Source organism: Pavona decussata, unplaced genomic scaffold (assembly GCF_977016875.1).
Source record: "Pavona decussata unplaced genomic scaffold, jaPavDecu1.1 SCAFFOLD_130, whole genome shotgun sequence".
NCBI lineage: Eukaryota > Metazoa > Cnidaria > Anthozoa > Scleractinia > Agariciidae > Pavona > Pavona decussata.
Window position 1 is genome coordinate 1,082,118 of NW_028145544.1, and position 22,883 is coordinate 1,105,000.

At 38.0% G+C, this 22,883-nt stretch overlaps 2 protein-coding genes across 4 annotated transcripts in view; both read left to right on the forward strand.

Moving 5' to 3' along the window:
* Positions 1 to 30: 30 nt before the first annotated feature.
* Positions 31 to 16,410, forward strand: LOC146468531 (tetratricopeptide repeat protein 39B-like). 3 transcript variants are annotated; one of them, XM_085124228.1, is made up of 20 exons: positions 31 to 223; positions 1,596 to 1,706; positions 2,907 to 2,982; positions 3,660 to 3,715; positions 5,120 to 5,196; positions 5,525 to 5,592; positions 5,983 to 6,047; positions 6,928 to 7,033; positions 7,116 to 7,181; positions 7,926 to 8,034; positions 8,288 to 8,355; positions 8,792 to 8,851; positions 10,059 to 10,150; positions 10,248 to 10,317; positions 10,442 to 10,554; positions 11,163 to 11,280; positions 11,736 to 11,847; positions 12,838 to 12,955; positions 14,248 to 14,364; positions 15,410 to 16,410. In XM_085124228.1, exons 1-20 carry the CDS (start codon positions 186 to 188, stop codon positions 15,750 to 15,752), a joined length of 1,983 nt encoding a protein of 660 aa, XP_084980354.1. In that variant the 5' UTR covers positions 31 to 185; the 3' UTR covers positions 15,753 to 16,410. The 3 variants fall into 3 exon arrangements, with proteins under 3 accessions (XP_084980354.1, XP_084980355.1, XP_084980356.1); XM_085124229.1 differs by having other exon boundaries at positions 1,599 to 1,706; XM_085124230.1 differs by lacking the exons at positions 14,248 to 14,364; positions 15,410 to 16,410 and adding an exon at positions 13,631 to 14,233 and having other exon boundaries at positions 12,838 to 13,034.
* Positions 16,411 to 17,480: 1,070 nt separating this feature from the next.
* The window catches only part of LOC146468532 (tetratricopeptide repeat protein 39B-like), a 17,563-nt gene continuing 12,160 nt past the window's right edge, over positions 17,481 to 22,883 (forward strand). Inside the window, exons 1-6 of the mRNA XM_085124266.1 lie at positions 17,481 to 17,587; positions 18,540 to 18,647; positions 20,803 to 20,878; positions 20,970 to 21,025; positions 22,211 to 22,287; positions 22,731 to 22,798. Of these exons, the coding sequence (XP_084980392.1) occupies positions 17,559 to 17,587; positions 18,540 to 18,647; positions 20,803 to 20,878; positions 20,970 to 21,025; positions 22,211 to 22,287; positions 22,731 to 22,798 (414 nt within the window). The 5' untranslated portion in view covers positions 17,481 to 17,558. The remainder of the gene's footprint in view (positions 17,588 to 18,539; positions 18,648 to 20,802; positions 20,879 to 20,969; positions 21,026 to 22,210; positions 22,288 to 22,730; positions 22,799 to 22,883) is intronic.

Here is a 22,883-nt window from a genome sequence, read left to right on the forward strand (position 1 = left end):
TGGGAAAGGATGCTAAGAGCATCACTGGTAACGAAAGCGGCAGCTGATAAACAAACTAAAGACTTTCTTTTCCTGCAGGACAGGTGCTAGTTTTTCCGCTTGTTTTCTACGTTGTTTGTTCCAGATTTGCCCTTTCAAACTTTGGTTATCACCCTGAGGAATGAAGGAAACGATTCAACACTAAAATGGCGGGAAGTGAAGCGAGCGTTGGTAGCAAACACAGGTTAGAATTTCTGTGTCAGATAGAGACTAGCTTAGCTAGGAATCGAGGTGTTGGTGTAATATGATTTGTGGGATACTTGTGGATTTAAAGATATCGATCTTGCTCTCTTTGTTTGCCTAAGAGGCTATTAAAAGGCCAAATAATATATCGAGCCCTTTGAAAATGTGCGAAGAAGTTAAGCTTGAAAAACACTGGGCTCAAAGCAGACCGGGAAGTAGATGATCCTGTATTGACGTAAACCAAATTCTTCTTCTTCATGAATGTCATTATGAATGACCAGTTCAGCGTATCCGTCATGGTCAATAATTTAGAGTTGTTAGGCAATTTAGAGTTGTTTATGGTGGCCAATATCTTCCCAAATGATTTTATGTATCCTTTGGAATCTTCCGGTATGCAGCAACAATGAACAGTTGTGAATCGAATCGAAGTCATGATAAACTTGACAGACTAGATGCATACATCATTCACATGTAGTTGTATGTCTATATCTATGGCGCCTACTTTTGCTACTGTGCATACATTCTGGGCATCTTGCAATGGTCCAAAAAAAACTCGGGTTTCTCAGAATGATGCCCAGAGGCAAAAAAGGCGTGCGTTTCTCCATCTTGTAAAGTTTTCAACATTTTAGCTCTCAAAATTTTTAAAAAATCAAATTTCTAACAATGAACATTTAATGCCGATGAAATAGTTTATCCAGACCAAAATGCTTTCGGGATTTCGAAAAACACAGGCCTGGCTTGAAAAAGGGTGGTCCCCCCTTCCCAGTCTGCCCATGCAGGATACCCAACAGTCTGGCTGTTTGTGCCTAGTACAGTGGAACCTCACCTTACAGACACCTCTATAACACGGACACCTCTATATTATGGACACCTCTTTATTACAGACACCTCTACAATACGGACACCTCTATATTGTGGACACCTCTATATTACAGACACCTCAGTCTATAATACGGACTCCTGTCTATTGTGCACACCTCTTTATTTCAGACAACTCTATAATATGGACACCTCTCTATCATGGACACCTCTTCATTACAGACGCCTGTATAATATGGACACTTCTCTATTACTTGGTCCCTGAGAGACTGAAATCCATATAAAGCCTACTTCAGTCTCTAAAATGGACACCTCTTCAATACGGATACCTCTCTATTACAGAAACCTCTATAATGCGAACACTAACATGGACACTTATTCCTGTCCCCTTGATGTCCGTAATAAAGAGGTTTGACTGTATAATGAGGTCATTATTATCCTGGTAGCATATAATACCCCCTGAGTCTGTTTGATGACATGCCTAACTTGCATTTAATTATAATAATAATTTATTTGTCTGAGTGAATAATAAAGTTCTTAAATTTCACTTGCAGCAGTGCTGTGGATGAGAAGGTTCTGGCTGATGCCATTAGGATGACAAATATCGCTGTCAATCTCTGTTTGTCAAACAAGTTCCTTCAAGCACAAGCAAAACTTGAACCTTGGTAAGAAAATCACCAGTCCTCAATTTAATCGAGAAGATACTGAATATTTTATAAATGGACCTCCTCGCGTAAATATATTGTTTGTTTAAGAGCAAGTGCGAATTATTTTTTGTTATTCATAGTAGCCAATATAAAAACATCAGGTTGTTGTGTAGCCTATTTTCCCCTCTCCCCTCTCTCTCTTTTCCCTTTCTTCTCTCTTTCACATCATTCTGTACCCTCTTGGAGCTAAATTAAAAAATCCCTGTGTTTTGGTGTTTTTAATTCATGAAAAATGCCCCAGTTTTAATTGGCCATCGTTTAACAAAAATTTTAAGCTAGATGATACAGAGCAGGAACATTTCGGTTGGATATTGACATTCCAAAAAAGACCAAGTGAAATATCTGTTGGAGTGAGTAAATTGAACATACACTTAATATTTAACTAGTAATAATCAAAGATTAGGGAGTGCATCTGATGATCTCAATCCCAGGCTCTCTCTCCTTTGACAAGTTGGTGATTATGTCACCCGCCCCTGCAAAATCTGTGGAGGATGCCAGATATGCATTCCAAGATCCATTCATTCATTCGTTGATTGATTGTCCCATACAATCTTGACTCCAGACGCAATTAGGAGTGCATTCTTCCTATGTCAAACGCAATTATTTTATTGATAGTGTCAGACACAATCTTGAAATTGCGGATTGTAAGGACTACATATTAAAGCTTAAAGGGAACCTCCACTCTGACGACAAATTGACGGTTAATGTTGGAAATAGTGTCTTAATTCTAAATTTTAGTCTAAAAAGTAGAAATGACTTTCAAGTGTGTTAAAAGTTAGATATGATTATCAACTACTTTCGCTTTTAAATTTCCCGGGCGCAGCCATTTTGAATTTTATGACGTGTAACGATTGCCGCTTTTGTTATTCAGCAGAAGTTCTTTTGTGCAAAACAATTGAGCAACCGTATTACGTCATGAAATCCAAGATGGCAGCACCCTAGAAATTTAAACCGAAAATATGCGATAATCAAATCATGTTTTGTCCGACGCTGAAATATTATTTCCATGTACGTTTTTCAACGAAATTTCAAAGTAGATTGTATTTTCAACAATTTAACGTTAATAAGTTTCGAGAGTGGAGGTTTCCTTTAAGGAATTAATTATAAGTTTAATAAATGGTATGTTCATTTTGTACTTTTCCCTGTGAATTATTTCAGGGTGAATGAAAGCATGTACCATGCACTGGGATACAGCACTATCATGTATCTTCAAGCAATGATGACATTTGAACCTGTATGTATCACCAGTCGGTTTAAAATTATCTAATGTTAATAATGTTTTGTCCAACAGCTCTTAGTAAGTCAGTGTCAGAGAATGTACAAGTAACAAAGTGGTTAGTTTCTAAAGAAACTGTGGTGCTGCGTTGGTCGGGAGTGGAACCGAAAGTTTGGTTTAATCAGCGGTGTTGATAACAACTGAAGGTAATTTAGCCACTGTGAAGGAATTTGAGTGCTAACGTTTCAATTGTTAGCCCTTCATCGCTCTGACAAAGGTCTAATTATAACTTTTGAAACATCTACACTCAAATCTCTTTACTGTGGCCAAATTACCTTGCCAACTCTGTTGTCAAAACCAAACATTTTAGGAAATGTAAGGTTGGTGCTAAATAAAAGTTACATTTAAGAGAAACTGACTATAGCTCAAAGGTCAATAGCTTTGTGGTTTAAGCATTTGATTTGTTTGGTAAATAATAATATAAATGGCTTATTATAAAATGCTAAAATTAATTCATTAAAGATATCCAAAAAATTACATGACTGGCAGTGGTACAGTGCATGACAGTGACTGTTGGCAATAAAATGTCAAATCTACCTACAAGTGATTAGTTGAGGAGAATAATGTTCTAGCCTTTTCTATAATTTTAAAATTGAGTGGACCAACTTTAATTTTACTTTGAACATTTTATTTAGCAAACAATTCAACAAGCAAACAACAGCAACAAAATGGCTTTGGATGTTTGTGAAAGGTATATAATAAAACCTTCCATTTCTTTTTGCAATTTAAGTAACAGTAATTACATAGGTTCAACACCTGTTGGGAGAACTTTTTTTTCCAAGTATGCATGCCTTGACGTGTAACTGACTGAATAATACATCATCCTCATGGATCATTATTTTATTTACCATCACATTCCGTCCATTGCAGTAAATTAGCACTATGCAGTACTTATGCAGGATGTTTGTCCCATGAACCTTGAGTTTAATGGTCTAATAGCTCCCATGAGTCTCCTGTAGCTCAGTGGTAGATAATCCAAACTAGTAATCAGAAGGTCATAGGTTTAACTCCTGTTGGGAGAACATAGAGTATGCCTGTGTCACTGACTAAATAATACATCATTCTCATTTATTTACATACTCTAGGCTTAAAAATATAGAATATGCCGTCATGTTTATGCCAATAAATTTCTGTTTTATTGTTCAGCAAAGTGGAGCTGGATAGTGGTAGATATTTATTTACCAAGCCGTGAAGCGACAAGATAAATAATAATTTATTGTACCACTATTCACTTTCTTCATTTTAGTACCATATATACCAAACCATGAATCAGTGTATTACGAGCCCCAATTAGAAATCATAAATCTGCGGCAACACTGGGAGGGGAATAGCGAAGTAAAATTCTGACATATCTGGGTAATGAATCATAGGCTTGATTTCTACTGCTCACTGGGGTCCAGTTTTCCTCCCTGAGAATTAAGGCTCTCTTCAAGGAGATGCATGAACTGTATGAGAGACATCACAAAGTGTCCCCAATGCTAAATTCTTACTTAAACAAATAATTCTGTCAAACGCCAAGTCATATGAAAACAACAAAAAGGTCTGTGTTAATTTTTAAAGTACCCAAAATCAGGGTTAGGTTCATTTCTGGACATGTGTCTTCAGGGGGTGAGTACGGGCTCTTTTCCTGAACAACGGATGGTAATTGAATCTTGAAAGTCAACTGGAGTATTAATGAAACACACTGTCTTTATGTTACTTTTGTAATGTACAGGTATTGTAATTTCCTTTTGTAGTAAACTTTTGAAATAGTGCATAAATAAAAAAGTCTGAATCTGAAATCTATCCACTGGTGTGATACATATCAGTAATTAATATAATTAATAATTATTTTCAATAATTATGTGATCGTTATATTACCCTGAATATTATATATAAATAATAATATTTAGCTGAGTTGTCAGTTTGTATTAGCAATCAACATAAGTTTTGAAATGTAGCTTCAGAGACTATCATCAGAAGTAGCATAATTGCTAAGTAAACATGCTGCAGACAATTTTTTTAAGTTATTGACTGTTGAGTTTTTCTGACAGAGGTAACATTTTTAAGTGCCAGGAATACTGAATGCTCATTGTTTTCAATGCTCATTATTTAGACACAGAAGAAAACAAACATGGACAGAGTCATTCACAAGTTGGATCTGGAATCCATCTTATGATAACCTTACAGAAGGTGTTTATTCATCTTTCATTTGTTAGTTAGTTTGTTCATAAATTTATTTCCATGTGTTTGTTTGTTTATCCTGTTCATCAGTTCATTAATGGGTTTGTCCCTTCTTTCCTTCCTCCTTCCTTCCTTCCTCCCTCCCTCCCTCCCTCCCTTCTTTCCTCCTTCCTTTCTTCCTTTCTTTATTCCTCCCTCCCTTCCTTCCTTCCTTCCTTCCTTCCTTCCTTCCTTCCCTCCTTCCTTCCTTCCTTCCTTCCTTCCTTTCTTAATTCCTCCCTCCCTTCCTTCCTAATACTTCCCATTTTTATTTGTACTTCTATCATAATTATTTTAGTGGAAAGACATGCAGAACTGTGCTATGCTGAGTGTCTGTTCATGAGGGCTATGCTAACATTTATTCAGGTAACAATAAGATTCAATAATTAGAACAGTGTAGCTGCAAGTTGACTATCTACTCAATAGTATTCCTGTGGTATCAATAGCTTTCCAACATGGATGGTGGCCTGTGCATTACAGGTTGTTGCAATCCATACAAGGAGTCTTTTTGTTATACAAAGTCCATTATCATCAAATATCTATGCCAGGAAAAATAATGATAGAAATAATCTAGATGTACAAGTTTTACTTTAAAATTTTATTTCTCCATGATAATGCACATGTCCTGGGCCAAATATAGTGAAGACTACCTTCATCAATTTTCCACTGACTTGTCACCTTGTTGTGCTCTTGAAGCTTAGTAATTAACAGTTTGTGATGCTTTATTAATTTAATCAAACAAATTCTCTTCTACAGGATGAAAACCTCGTCAGTTTTATCAGAGGAGCTCTCAAAATAAGAAGTGCTTATCAGACTTACAAGTAATCCACAAATCCAGTGATTATTAACTTCTTCGAGAGTGCATAATTTTCTTGATTAATGGGCATGTTCTTTTCTATCTCTTTTAATTAACCCTTTAAGCTTTGTTACGTTCAGAAATGATTTGACATGTCATCTGTCTTGGCATGGGAACGTATTAACCACTCTTCATACTAGCATCAGATGATAGTTCTGTATAACCTTATACAGTATGAACACTTTGCAGACCTACTTTGAACTGATTTGACATGGGACCTGTCTAAGTGTCTTAACATAGCAACACATTACCCACTCTTCGTACCAACATGATGTAATATATCAGACCCGAGACACAGTGTTTCATCACATATCAAATGTTCACCGAGAAGAGAGTTGAAAATAGGATGCACAGTGGAGTCATTTTGACGAACTTCAAGGTTTTTGATATCGTGATGAAACACTGTGACAAGTGTTTGATATAACGTCTCAAACAAACTGTTTTGAAGGGGAAATTATGGATGCAAAAACGAGGAGTTTTTCATCAGATATAGGTCGTGGTGCATGATTTCCTTTGTCTTTGGCTTTTGAATTATTAATGAGTTTGAGAAAGTTCTTTGAAACCCTATTGAGTATATAGTATGCACGCATTGCAGACCTAGCTAGTATGCCCACATTACAGACTTACTTGATTTCTTGCATGGTATACTCATCACTCCGCAGGACATGTTGTCAATAATTATTAATTTTACTCTAGAGTAACATCAGTCCTCTATTATCCTGATATGACACTGTAGACCTACAACCCTTTCATTGATCATTCTGCAAAGAGGGTGTATACATTGCTGGCCAACCTTCTTTTCTTTGCATATAAAATGATGATATACTCCATTTTAAACTCTACAGGACCTGTCATGACATGGTAACACATCAACCATCGTCATTACTACACTCACCTCAAAGAAAGGACTTTGAAGGAGGTGTTCACCTTGGTATTGGAGGATTTAATTTGGTGAGTCTGGATTAAATACGTAAATCACTATCTTACTTGGGTCAAGAAATATTTTTTTTGACGTCCACTCGTTGTTTTTCAGATGCTCTCCTTACTTCCAGCTAAGATTATAAAGTTGTTGGAATGGGTTGGTTTTTCAGGAGACAAGGTAATTTTTAATTATGACATTGTTATAGTTAGCTTGAGCAGGTTTTCGAGACTTGTTACCTTCACATAGAAAGCTGATATTATTTATTATGGAGGAAACATGCTGATACCCATGAAGTGATCCAATGTTTAAAAAAACGAGCAGGAGTGTTTTATTGGGTTTAAAACCATGAGGGACAGCCGAGTGGCTTTAGACCCGATAAAACACGTGCTGTGAGTTTTTTGAACGGCTTCAAAAACGTTCCTGGAAAAGCGTGTGTTAAGAGAGTTCATAACAATTATGCTTTTGTGAACGTTGGAAATTAGTGTAAGAGAAAAACACCGCATACTAATGATGAGTGTTTTATCAACTGAAAACACACCACATACTAATACGGAGGAGGTTTATCGATATGAAGTCACTGCACGTGATGTATTATCAATCATTTGATTGGTCAATGGGCTTATGAATTATTAATGACTTTTGAACCACCTTGCAATGCTGTTATGAAGTAGATGCCTCTGAAACCGTTCTGAGAAAGAAACGAAAATAAGATTTAAAGCCCAGTGTAAATAACAATAAGAAAGATCAGCACAGAAAGTGCAAAAAGAACAGCCATCCTCATTTTAATCAGATAAGGTGCAAAGAAAATGCCACAATGAAACTAAGCCTACCCTGTTGACAGGCAAAGATGGGCCAGCCATTGTTTTTACAACTTGATTACACAAGTTATTGTTGTGTGACTCTTGTATATCTCTTGACTAGTTCAAAGGTCTCGATCATTTGGACAAGGGCTGCCGGGATCAGAATCTCAGGTCACCAATGTGTGCTATGGTGCTATTGGCTTACCACAGTGTAATCACTTATTACCTGGGTAAGTATGTACATATCAGTCATAGCAGTGGTATTGCCTAGATAAGAAAACTTAGTCACCAATGGAGGAAGGCAGTTAGCAAATTAAGTCGTAATAGTTTTAATTTCATGTTTGCTGCAGTTCGCACTTACCTAGTAAAGCCTGAAAAGTTGTTTTCTTTTTCAGCTGAAAACGTAACGAAATGTTTGATATCAACATGTGCCGTTATTCCTTCAGTTGCCCTCACGGTACATTTTTCTTTCAATTTCTCTAGGAAATGGGGAAGGAGATGTATTGTACGCCGAGGAAATTCTTCAGCCGCAATTGAAGGCGTTTCCTAAGGTAATCTGAAAGAATCCTTGTATATGTTACAGGCACAACAAAGTTTATATTTGTCGTATTTTATAGAAATAACGAACCAAAAGCATTTCTAATCACTCTATAAATTAATCACTCCAAGTGTGAGCAACAGAACGAATCGACAAGAACGTGGAGCAGTCATTTCTGGATATTTTCGTAAGCAGAACAGCACATGTCCACATCAAAATGTCGGAAGGAGTCGATATTTTCAGTCATGACTTAGCTGGGTATTTCCCTGTGTGTAACTGAAATGGGAACTAGAGACTAGATTTTTCAGGGAAGTGGTTACCACAAGCAAAATACGAAATTTGTTCCAGAAAAGACGCATTCTTAGAGTGCAGTGAAGGAGAAGCGTTTATACACTTGTAGTATATGTTGATACGATGCTAAGCGTGTGTTGAACTCGCTCTCTTTTCAGGGGGCAATATTCTTGTACTACGCTGCACGGATAAAACAGGTTCAAGGCAAACTGGATGAAGTAAGTGGGAGAACCACAGATATTAATTAGTTTTAAATATGTTAGTAATCTGCCCCCCCACGGTTACCACGAAACCACAACGCCAACGAAAACGTTTCTTGAAAATATAAGTTCGCGTTGCTTGTACTACTTTGTGATTATTCCAATTCGTTCAACTTGTACAATGTGGCTGAACTATCCAGTAAGATAACAGGTGGGAACGGCGTTCAAGTTGAGACAAGGAGTAAATAATTTACCGCCATATGCTCACGTTCTCCACAAAACCTTGAATTTGCTCATTTCGCGTTGTTGTTTGGCCGAGCACGACAAAGAAATGTGCCAAAATTTATTACGCATGTACAGGGCCTTTGCTTCCTCTCTTAGAAGTACACCTTTTGTAAACGGATTTGACTGCCTAACAGTCGCTTTTCTTTATTTGAATTAAAAACCTAAAGAGAGTTGCGAATTCCTGAAGGCATGGATACAGGTTCGCGATGTGGGAGCGGGGAAGAAATGAAAAAATGTCCATTATCGCGCTTGCGTCTCACGACCCGTTGTGTTTACACTCACTGCAGTCCTCACTGCAATCTTTTTGTTCTGTGTTATTGTACGCAAAAATACAGACTCTCCGTACTTTAAGGGTACTTGACTATGGTAGTTCATAGGCCGAATTAAAGGAGAATGATTGAAGTGGTTTGTTTATTTTCTGTATCTTGGGGAAGCTGTAACGCGCCTCTCAACCTTTAGTTTCTTGCAAACACTACTGGCTACTGCTAACTATGCAGCCTTTGATTAACGTTATCGTTAGAAGGGTTTTGGTATGAGTGTCGTAAAACCAAACCCAAAGAAGTTACTCTAACCAATCAGAGCAGACTTTCTAACAGCGCAATTATGAACCAATCAGAATTTGAAGAAAGTACGTGTCACCAGCGCCAAGCGCGGGAAAATGCGTACGACCAAGGACATGTCACCAGTGCCAAGCGCGGGAAAACGCGTACGACCAAGTCAAGATTGGTTTTGGTTTTGTTTCTCATTGTTTGAGAAAGTGGCCACGCGATTTTGTTAACCTATCATAGGGCGTTGTAACGCAAAAAAAAAAACAGAAAAACGGTGATTAAATTTGACACTCAATTGGAAACTACTCTAATACTGAATTTCCTCTTAGTATTAGTTAATTAGAGTATTGATTCTTCAATACCATAACAATAGTCACTTTTCTTTGTAACAGGCCATTGTAAGTTACAACGACTCTATTGCTTCTCAGTCGGAGTGGAAGCAGTTTCATCACATTTGTTACTGGGAGATGATTTGGTGCTATACGTAAGTTGATCGTCTTGAAACACCATCTAACTTCCTTCGATACTTCTTTGTGTGTTACGTTGATGAATCCTGTGCTTTTTTTCTTCTGTTCCATTAGGTACAAGGGAGACTGGGCCAAAGCGTACCACTACGCAGCTGTGCTTTTGACAGAAAGCCGCTGGTCAAAGGTGAGTCCAACCTCGTTCCAAGCCTGAAGATGTGATACTTACGTTCGCATTTATAGACGATGGGACATTGTTCATCATGTTCAACGTTTGTTGCTGAACAATTGCTGCTCGTTTTTCGCTACAGACAACGTACATGTATTTGAAAGCTTCCCTGCGAGTTATGGCGAGACTAACAAACCAGCAGATAGCAAAAGAGGATGATAAAGACGAAAAGGACAAGGAGGAATACATGTTTAGGTGAAAACGAATGTTTGATTAGTTGATCAGAATTCACATTCAAGAGTGTTGTGGAATACATTAATTATAATAAGATGATGTCATGTTCTATTTTAGGCTTAGCAACAAGTTATGAAGCGGTTTGACAGGTTTATCTATTTTTGATGTTGCCTCTTCCTCCTCCTCCTCCTCCTTCACATTATAATTATTTTCCCTCCCTCTCCTTCTTCGCCTCCTCCACCAACAACACAATGCTTTTGTTTCACATATTTTTCCTCCTCTACCACCTCCACCATTCTCCATCACTCCACTCTTCCTTGACCCCGTATCATCATCATCATCATCATCATCATCATCATCATCAACACTACCATTGCCACCACCACCACCATCGTTCCATAATCTTGTTTCACATAGTTTTCCTCCTCCACCACCACCATCGTTCCATCATCTTGCTTCACATATTTTTCCTCCACCACCACCACCATTCTCCATCACTCTACTCTTTCTTGACCCCGCATCGTCATCGTCATGATTAACACTACCAATACCACCGGTCCATAATCATCATTATCGTTGCCATCTTGAATCTGCCTCGTTGATATTTTTCTGTCTTCTCTGGATGTCAGACACCTTCCTTCTTACAAGCAGCGGATTGCTGGCAAGTCTATTCCATTTGAAAAGTTCTCGATTCACAAAGCCAACAAGTATCTTGAACAAAATCATCGCCTTTTTCTGCCAGGATTGGTAAGTATCTTAGTTGTTTGCACCCTACTGGTGCAGTGGTGAGAGCACTCGTCTCCCACCAATGTGGCCCGGGTTTGATTCCTAGACTTGGCGTCGTGTGTGGGATGAATTTGTTGTTGGTTCTCGTCCTTGCTCCAAGAGGTTTTTCTCCGGGTACTCCAGTTTTCCCCTCTCCTCAAAAACCAACATTTCCAAATTTCAATTCGATCTGGAGAGTGTTCCCAATTAGTGCTGTGCTAAATACAGTGACACTTAAATAAAGACAAGTGATTTCACTTAATATGCATTGTAACAGGCTAAAGCTCTGTTCAAACAAGGAAAGTAGGTTTGTGTGGAATACACATCCCTTCCCTATTGCACCGTCTACATTCGTTTTACGTTGCAGATTTTTCTTATATGTAAATTATAACGGCAGTCTACTAAAATATTGATTATTATTCGTTCGTTGTTTTAAGGAGCTTATATTACTCTGGAATGGTTTCAAAGTTCTTCATCGCAGACCAGACTTAGTTGAGCCTATGCTGAAATTGGTACAAACATCTTTGGCTGAACTAGAACAAACCAAAGGTACGCTTCGGCTATATATAAGCTAGAATATGAAATACTAAAACTCACAAGTTTAGCTGGTAACGTTGAGACAAATATTAATCAGGTTTAGGTTGGTAAAAGTAGTTTTCAACCGAGTGTCTAAAATAATTCTCATGTGTTTTGGTCAAGAGTATTACGCACAAAACCAGATTAATTGAGGAATGGTGTGACTGAATGTGATGAACACAAATGTCGACAAATAGGCCATTTTCACGATGGTGGCATTCACGACAACTGCCAGAGTCCTTCAGTTTGTTGTTTTCTCTTGAAAATAAGGGATATTGTTATCAAAACCTCACTGGGATTACCAAATTTACATACGAAAGAAAAAACAAGGAGGATTCTGGTAGTTGTATTCAGAGAACGTAATCGTGGAAATCGCTTATTGCATTGGCATTTTAATATACAGCTATTTCAATTAACGTTGTGGGATCAAAGTATAAAGCTGTAAGACAAGACCTCAAGATTCTGTGCATTTTTTATGAATACGTTCATCAAAATCAGCTATGCCTCGTCCGTCCACTGAAGATATACGATGGCGAGCCATTTGGATGAAAGAAATGTTATGATATCAAGTCGATGAGGTGGCAACCTCTTTGAAGATGTCTGTAAGCTTTAAGCCTTGATTTGACAACGTTAATTGAAATAGCTGTACAAGGAAAGGGAGAAAAGGAATGACAGCATTTACTGTATAATTGTTGTCAGAGGTTATATGCTTTTGACTGCTTGCTATGTAGTCTGTCATCATCATCATCATCATTATCACTATCATCATCATCATTATCATCATCATCATCATCATCATCATTACTATCATCATCATCATCATTATCATCATCATCATCATCATTATCACTATCATCATCATCATCATTATCATCGTCATCATTATCATTATCATTCTATTACTATTATCATTCCAAACGTCTGCCTGTGCGTTTTGATTTTTTTTCTCTCTTATTTCCGTAGACGAGAATGTAAATTACGTTGACGACTGGTGTTTGGGAAATCTGCTTCAGGGAATGTGTTATCGCTGTATTGGGAAACCAAAAGAAGCACTGGAAAGCATGTTAAACACTGTCAACCGGTCAGTGATCAGTTATTTGAACAACCTTTTCATTTATTTCTTCAGTCGAGAGAACAGGACGCAAAATCATAGTGAATAGGTTTGGTGAAAGTAGGGTATAGTCCATGTATTCTTGGTTTTCACGTGACGTCACCAAATTCTAGAATTCAAAACTGGGAGGCCTACAAAATTTTTACCTTCATTCAAGGACAGATTAGCTAAAAATATGTCTGTTCACAATTTCTTAGCTCGATGTCGTGCTTCCTTTTGAAAATAGAACAGTTTCTATTTCCGAGTTTCCATCGTGCGTGACATAAGGAGGACGGCCGTGACAGAGCTTTTCCGTATCTTAAAAATGACTCTTCGGGTGATTTTCAGCATTCTAAATGTTAATCTAAACATTCGAAACTTCATAAGGGCAAACAAACCTCTTTTCTGGCAAAAGTGAACTCCAGATGTGTTTTCGTATTTCCGGCCGCCATGTTTGTGCCCCTCAGATGGCGTCTCCATACTAAGCTCTATAAATTTATGTGGAACATTTTGTCAAATAACTCGAGTACGGAATGCCGCACAGACCTGACACTTGGACAGATGCCTTATTTATTTATCCTCTATACCCTGTCAATTTCTTGACTTCATTCATGGAATGGTTTCGATTTTTTTTTTCAATGGCGTGACAGTGAAAACCGAGAATAGGATCGATTTCAGTAGCATGAAGCAACTAGGAGTTTTTCATGATTTACTCCCTTCTGGATGGGATGTTAGCCAGTGGCAAGGTTACTCCCCGCATTTTGTTAGCTTGTCGTAACAGCTTTCCTGTATTCATCCAAAAAACATTGTTCTGTAAAGTACCCTTTTTAAGGGCGTTGCCTCCTAAAACAAATGTATTTTTGCCCGGCTTATAACTATACGGGGGGACCCAGATTTTAACAGGGGCTGATAGAATCTAAAAAAAATTGGCGGTAACCGCGCACTTGTCAGAGATAACTAAGTTCAATCTGGAGAAACATCAGAGAAACAAGGCTATTATTTTAAGCTTTTTAGAATTATTGTTGCTTAATTATCCCTGGCAAATGCGTGGACACTCCCAATTTTATTTTCGGATTCCAGCAACCCCTGCTAAGATCTGCTAACCTCGTATACACATAACTCATGCAAAAAATACCTTTGTGTCGCAAGGCATCACCTGATGCGCAGAACGCGTGCGCAACATGATGCAGAGACTAGTCTCGTACTGAACTAATAAAAGTAAAGTCAGAGAGTAAGGTGTTCGTTTTCCGTATTTCTACACTATTCTTTTCTTTTTATTTCAGATCCAAAGATCTGGTTCAGGATTTCTACTTGGCTCCTTTCGCATGCGCAGAAATTGGCTTTCTTTACCTGGAAGAGGGGGATCTGGATCGAGCTAAAGAATACCTAAACAAAGCAAGGTATTGAAAACTTTGTTTGTGTGATTGAACTGGACTTTTTTTTCATTGAAGTATTAGTGCTTCTTTAAACGTATCGACTTTCGATTGATTTTCGTTTGGCTGGGATTTAAGTGCAACGTACAAAAATGTTTCGAAATGACGGTGCTCAATCCATTATATTTTGACCAGAGTTTTGGAAAAGAAGATTCATATATAGCTATCTCCGGGATTTTTTTCTTTTTTTTAAGTTAAAATCTCTCAAGCAGTTACTAACGTATACACGCAGTCCTTTGTAATGTGTTCTTTTTTCTTTCTTTTATATCAGTGTCGTATTCATTTAGCGTCTTCTCTTATTAATTAATTAGTTAATTAATTAATTTATTTGTTTATTTATTTATAAATAAAATAAATAAATAAATGCTTATAGTGGAAATGCGCTTAGCTACTTAAAGCCAGTTTACAGGCATTCCACTCAGAAATAACAGGAAACAAACAATAATCAAATCGAACATAACATGTTAAAAGTCCCAACTGGCAGGAGGCAAACCAGCTGGCTATTTTAATACAAGCGTGGCCCAGGCGGGACTTACACCCGGGACCTCAAGGTTGGCGCCCTTGCCACTGTGCCACGCCGCCTCTGCCTCTAAATTTTTACCCGTTTTCAACTGATCAACCTAGACTAGCAAGTGCTATTTGTGGGTCAGTCCTATAATTACCTTTTTGTAACCCATGTTTTTGAAATTGATTGATTTACTTAATTATCACGTGACCATGATTATCCTACATTTGTGAGTCGCCGTTAAATTTTTTTTGAAGTGAAGTTGAACAGTTTCGCGTTAGGATCAAAGTCCAGAATCTTTTTGCACTACTCTCACGTATTTACTAATAAATTCTGCGCAGGAAACGCAAACTAGAATCTGGTACGATTTTGTGTTTGCCGTGAACAAGATGCTTCTATGGACCAGCGTCTTGTGCAAGTATTGGTAGCAATTATCTCACCGGCTCTATACTTTGGGAAAAAAAGCCAACGTTATGTTCTCCTTTTTTGTTGTTGTTTTTACCACAGGAAAGATTACGAAAACCATATGCTGCAGAGCAGACTTCACTTCAGAATCCACTCGGCCCTACAAGAAATTAAACACAAACGCAAGCTGGCTAAAGAGGCATCAAAACTAGAAAAGCAAGCCATGAAACACTCCAAAAAGAATATGAATAATAATTCTTTACCACCCGACGAAGATTCAATCAGTATTTCCATAGAAGACCCCTCAAATCTTGATCGTCAGGATTCCAGCTCGTCGTTTGAAACAGCTCCTGAAAATTCCGACTCTGAAGATGGCAGGGAACTGGGACAGACAGGCACACAGAGCCCTGCAAACGAAAGGAGTTTTAGAGAAACAACAGTTTGAATGTAACTTGAGTGGAATTTTATCCGGGTGTTGTTCTTGTTTGTTCCTTTTTTGTTTGTGTTGTCAATTCCTTTTTGTTTTCCTTGTAAAGGAGACTCATAGAAATAACTCCATTTAATATGTTTTACATGTACATGCGTCGCGATCAGCAAAATTGTTTTATAACATGTTTTAGAAGTATTTATTTATTTTATGCCATTAGCCCCAAGCGTCTCAAAATACGGAAATTTTTAAAAACGAAATTATAACATGTTGAAAACGTAAGTGTACCATAACAAAGTACAAATTAATTTAAGTTTTATTTGAACTAGCCTGCCCAGCAAGCGTTTCAATGAGGTCTTCGGTCTTTTTCGCTTTTTGACCTCGCGAACATTTGGACAAGAGAGAAACGAACACGCGTCCAAACAGTAAAAAAGGCACAAGACTCTGCTGAAACGCTAGCTATTCAGGCTATGTATGAACGGTCACACTTGAGTTCTTTTTTCGATAGCAGCAACAGTTTACTTAATTAACTATGAATCTGCGTGTTAGAAATTAAAATGTAATTCCGATCCCTTTTTGGTAGAGTGTATTTTACGGTCTAGAAAAACCCTGTCTACTATAATTGTCGATAGTGACACACCGATTTAATATATGAAATAAATGTACTAAGAATCTTTTCATTGCTTCTGGTGGTGTTTCGAAATTTTCGTCACTTCAGCTCCAAAATATACTTTCATCTCAAGACCTCCCCGGCTTCATGCCATCTATCTCTTGCCCAGTGGATGAGGGGGGTGGGGGGTCATAGAGAGTCCCCCTAGAAACGATCGTCGCCCAAAGGGGCGACGTCAGAGCGAGGCATGAAGTGCCGAGACAGAAAAAAAGGACAATCTCAACAATCCATCGAAGAAGCAATCGTTTTCGGGAAAACGGCAATAAAAATTGTTAGAAAAGCAAGGTAACAGGAGTCCATTAGCGGTACCTTTAAGACTACAGGTCGTTTGACCACGGATCATCGTTCTGTCATTATATCGTTTTAGCGAACGCGCATGCTCAAACCTCAAAACGTACCACATGGAAGGTAAAATGACTACATTGTCATATATATACATGGCTGAATCTCAGTTTAAGTCAGTAAGGTGGAACTGAGGTGCCAACGAAAGGGATCTGTCTTATATGGTCTAGGGGCCGACTTTTCTCTCCCTCACTGTCTTGTCGGGGACAAGGTATCGGAAAGCTTCACGGGACCATCTCCGGCTGGCATAAGCGAACCGCGGGCCGAAATCTCGTGGTGCATCGTCATGGTACAACGCTCCGGCAAAGCGTCCAGAGGTACCGCTGTCGGCTGTTTTTTGTTTTTTTTTTTTCCCTCTTTTTCAGCTATTTTTTCTTAAATGTAGAAGAAAAAATGCACCAACCCTGACGATACAAGAAATCATAAATTGGGCATAAATCAGATTTACACATTTCAAGTACACTGCATCATCATGAGAATGCATAATCGCGTTACAGTTTCTGATGAGAGTAAGTTTAATTTGCCCTGGGTTGTATACTAATTCACATTTAATATAAATTATTAACATGAAAAGTCGAATTTTTGATCTACCCCGATAACTCAAACTCACGCTAACTCGAACCGCTTTAGAGTTCGAGGTACCGGGTTTCTACTGCGCGCGAGAAAAAATCATCTCTGTTTGTGCAGGAATGGGGACGAGAAACTGTAAGGGGAGTAAACACTGGGCACTAGTAAAGAGATTACGAAAGATGGCCGGCTTTGTTACATGAACAGTAGAAATAGTTTGAAAATAAGCACATATTGAGGCTAACATGGATGGGAACACAGAGGAACAACCAAGGTAACCTTATTTATTGTCTTTTAAGTGACTTTTTCAAGACGTTTTGCTGGTTACAAACAGTGAAACACGGATTTGCCAGGTCTTGTCATCACGTTCAATTCGCGTGGAGATTTTGATGAGGAATCGTTCGTAGGTTAACTAATCTAGTGAGACCGTAGTGAATAAATTTGTTTTCTTTTGACATGTTTTACATACAAAATGGGAAGTTAGCTTCGTTACACTAGTTTTCCCCCCTTAATTATGACTGCTAAAGTGCTTGCTACATATAAAAGCTTTTTTGAATTGTGTAACGCCGGCAGGTCAGGTTCTAAATTCCATTACAAGAGTAGCCAAGTAACAACATTTTCTGGTTTTGTTTGTGCCCCCCATTTCCATACTTTGTTTATAGGTGTATCATGTTCAACCAGCTGTACCCAGCGAGTGGTACATCGACTTTCTAATACGGGATGACGCAATAGCGAAAATGTATGGGCTGCTTGTACAAATCTATTCTAGCAGCCAAAAAGTTTCAAAGATATTCCAATAGGGTGACTCTAGAGAACCTATATACTTCAAAACCTAAACCTTAGAAGTATTTTCAGTCCTGATCAAGAAGTAGGGTTGGGTGGGGGAGGTGGGGAGGGGTGGGGGCTAATTAAAGTTAGGGATGGAAGTGGGGGGACCTAATTATTGAAATCATGGATTTTGAACAGAATTCAAACTGGGTTTTTTTTTTTTCAAAATTATACTGTTAAATACATTATAAACACAAAGACAACATGCTCTTTCTTTAGTTTTACCACTTGTAAGTCGAGAGTGTTTTAATATCTATCCAATTATATTGTATCAATAATGGTTTGTTAAGACATAGACAAGTAAAAACAAACAATAAAAACTGGTGTTTTGGTGTCATCATGATGCCAATCTGACTATGAATTAATTTGTAAGGGTTTTATTTATCTTTTTACTGCAGGTTCAAAGGTTCCCTGGCTTTGGAAGAAACCATTGGGATGATCAACAGAGCTGCAGAGCTTTGCTTCTCAAACAAGTTTCTTCAAGCAAAAGATGAACTTGAACCTTGGTGAGAATCGATAGCTACCAAGAGCGGTGAACGTGTATTAATGAAATCACAAGAAAACTGTGGAAGTAAAGAAAACCTGAACTTATGGAAACTGGGTTTAGGGGTGGGGGGGGGGTGGGGTGGTCGTGGTACTCTGGTATATTAGTGATGGTGAGGTTCAAATGAGACCAAATTGTCAGACCCCAAAAAAAATCCAGTTAGGCTAAAGCTTTGTCGGTGGGTCTCTGACGAATGAGCGCTAATGCTTGAAACATTGAAGCATTCGAATCTCTTTATGGTGTCCAATTTACTTTTTCTAACCCCAGTAAAAATATAATGTGATCACACAATGTGATCACGCGTAAAAACTTTTACATGTGATCACAGATGTGATGTGATCATGGGCGTGATTTCAGGTTAGATCACAGGTTGTGATCACACATAATCTTGGCACTTTGATCACAACAAGTGTGATCACAAGCTTGTTGTGATCACAGTCACCCTTATGATCACAGTATTAACTTTATGTGTGAAGTACACAAGAACATAAAAAGCACAAAATACAGGAAGTTAAAAAATTGTACAATAATGTAATAACAACAACAAATTTTATTACTGTCAAAAATGAGTTACATATATAGTATATATGTGGATATAAAATATTGCCCCAAAGTAATAGCCTTTCAGAGGCTATTTGAGGCGGGGGCCGAACGTCCATTAAAGAACGCCACGCAGTCTGTTGCGCAGTGGAATTAAAAAGCTAAAATAGTATACATTTTGACAAGTAGAGAATCACAAAGGTAAACGTGAACTAATATTTTCTTACGGTTCAGAAGGATGCTAACCGGGAATCACTTTCGACATAAAAATTCGTCATTATATTGTATTACGCGATCGTCATGTTGCTCACCTCAGTAATTGGAACGTTCTTCGATATTCTTTCCCTTGCGGAAACGTGGACTAAAATACAACTCGCAAGAGTCATTTCGTTTTACAGCAGACCAAAGAAGTCCTCTGAGTGTTCTCGATCAGAGTACATTTATCGCGGCGAACTTCACACATCCATGTGGCTGCGCAGTTGGAGACAATCCGAAGGAACAGTCTGTTGTTTACAAAACGGCCGGGTGCAGTTCTTCGCTTCAGAAACCCAAAACATTAAACTGTTTCCCAGACTAATAAAGGAAGATACTTTGCATTGAAAACGTTCCCGCTCTTCTTAGTCAAATTACCAACGGTCGAGTTTATTTTCAGGACCATTTTTGTAACGCGATCAGGTAAAGGTAATTTGAACCAGGTTCATGACATTTGCCCAATAAGATTAAACCCGCAGATGTCTCAAGAGACCTTGTAGATAAAATTCCGACACGCATGTGTCATGCAACTCGGAGAAAAGGCGCTATATTTCTCGAAACTGAAGTTAGAATCGTGCCTTGAAAATATTTTTCAGTGTATATCAGTGCTTTGTCGCGAACATGCAAAAAAGCAGCCTTTATTTTTTGCCTTGGATCGAGTAAGTGAAATGAATCGAGCACAAAGAAGGCAACATATGCTACAACAATAATAACAGGATTGAATTTGGTCGTCCAAATAATATTCATCTTCAGTCGCTTAATAAGCTGCTATAGAATGTTGTACAGGACCAATGAACGCAGAAAAAAACACGTATATATTGCAGATTAAGCTTTTGAAGGACAAAAACAAAAACGAACCACGAAACCAGAGAGTTGCGATAGCGAACGACCCGGGAACGACACGCACTCAGTGAAAGAAAGATTCAAATTTGTCCCGAGTTTAGTGCGGTAAGTCATTGGGCTGTTATTAAACCACATCTTTAATTTACTGGAATATGAGTTTTTTTTACCCCATTGGTGTTAACAGATATTTTGGACTATTTGAATGAGATGGTAATGTTTTTGATTTTCAATTTTACCCTACCCATACGTGATCACGCCATCACTGTAGAGAATCATGGTCAGTGGATCGAGTGATCACACCCTGATCACGGGTGTGATCACTCCAATCACGCATTGCTGAAGGCGTGATCACGGTGAAAGGAGTGTCACGCCCGTGATCACGGCCGTGATTTGTGATCACGTTGTGATCACAAAATATTTTTACTGGGGAACTTGTTCTGTTGATAAAACCAAAAGCTAATTTATTTATTTATTGTTTTCAGGCTTGATCACAGCATGTACCATGCAGTGGCATACAGTAGTATCATGTGCATTCAAGCTCTTTTAAAATTTGAACGAGTATGGTAACCTCTTTGAAATATCCAATATCTGAAATTAAACATAAAGAAATATAGCTCCCTAACTGGAATTTTTTTCGTTGTCATTTTAGCAAGCAATCCAGAAGGCATGTGAGAGCATCAAGCTTGCTGTGAATGTTTGTGAAAGGTTTGTATTCAATCATCTACAATAATCTTATTCTTTAGAAATGTTAGAATTATCTGATAGTCTGTAACACTGATATACGGTCAGTAATCAAGTGTTTAGTACACAGTTTCTGTAAGAGAAAAGGTTTGTTTCAATGGTTGATTAAAATATTAATATTAGTTTTTATACAATGAACTGTGTAAAGCTCGTGTTTTGATTGGTCTAGAGGAGTGTGTGATTAGAGTATAGACGCACGATCGACGTCATCGAGTGGTGTGACCGGCGCACGTGATCAGAGTCTAGAGTCCAGCCAGAGCGACTGGTCAACGAAGTTTTGCAAAATGTTTTTTTTTTTGCGAGTAGCGGACAAACACAGGCAAATTCTCGCAGGAAAGGAAAACTGCCCAATAAAAAATTGGACAAAGACCGTTGAGAGTGACCTCAAACAGGATAGGAAAACTAGAACTTTGTTGTGACGTGAAAAGGAAGCAAATATTTGTCGAAATATGTCGCCGATAGAAATCCGGTAATGGCGAGTAATCGATTACAAATCGCAGTGAAGCGACTTACATGCTGTAATATTTTGAGTTCAGGATTTCCTTCTGGAATAAAGGTTAGTTTCGATTATATTATTAGTAAAATTCTTTTGGATTATACTCTAATTTAGAGGATCATAATTGCATGTGTGTAGTAGTCCAAAACTAGGTTTGCTGGAAAATTTTTGACTCAGCTTAGGCAACGTGATGCTTGCTCCCGAAATGTGTTGAAATCTCTTGGTTATTGTATAAAACAAATAGATTCCATTTTGCCGTGGGTCTGTACTCTGATAACGCACAGAGGACATCAAAACGTGGTGAGAACATCAGTCACGCTACTCGCCTGCGGCTCGTAGCGTACTTCTTTGTTCTCACCACGTTTTGACGTCATCTGTGCGTTATCAGAGTACAGACGCACGGCAAAATGGAATCTATTTGTTAAATATTATGCAGAAGTGATGTCATTTCTTTCTTCTTTAAGACCTAAGTCCCAATTTTCTCAAATGTTAAATATTAAATCCATGTATTAAGCTGAAATGGTGCAGCAATGAACCACATGCAGACTTAATTAATTAAATAATTATTAATTAGTAACATTTAGCTTCTGAAAGTTATTGGGTACTTAACTTTAAAGGAGTTAAAACATTATGTTGTATTTTTTTTTTTTCAGACACAGAAAAAAGCCAAGTTGGTCAGAAACATTTTCAAGTTGGATTTGGAATCCTGCATATGATGAATTCACTGAAGGTAAATATTAGCTTTTACAGTATTATATCTCACGCACACACAGTGTGATTGGTCAATTTTGTGGGCCATATTTCACTGTACCACCCGCTAAATTTGAAAGTTTCTTTTCCCATGAGCCCGATTAACCTCACAGAAATTAATATCAAAAAAAATAGTAACCTCATTTTCTTGGTCCCTAAGTTGTAAGTTAGATATCCTTGTTTTTTCCCATTGATTTATGGCCTGCATGCTTTACACTTGGGCCATAAATCAAAGGGAAAAAACTCGGTCCATAACTTACGGTACTGACCTCGTACTCGGTTAGCAAGACGTATATTAATATATTTGTTAATAAATGCATTGTTTCTGGCTTCTATATTGGATGCACTTGTAGCCCAAGAATACTGAAGTACACAGTCACGTTTTTTTTTTTTTTTTTAAGTTGTCTTTTTACTGAATTTCAGAGGAAAAACATGCAGAGCTGTGTTATACAGAATGCCTGCTTCTTGATGCCCTGCTAACCTTTATTCAGGTCTGTATTATAGGGGTTGGTACCAGGCCCGTAACCAGGATTTTATGTGGGGGGGTGCTAACGAGGCCAAAGTGGACCAAAATAC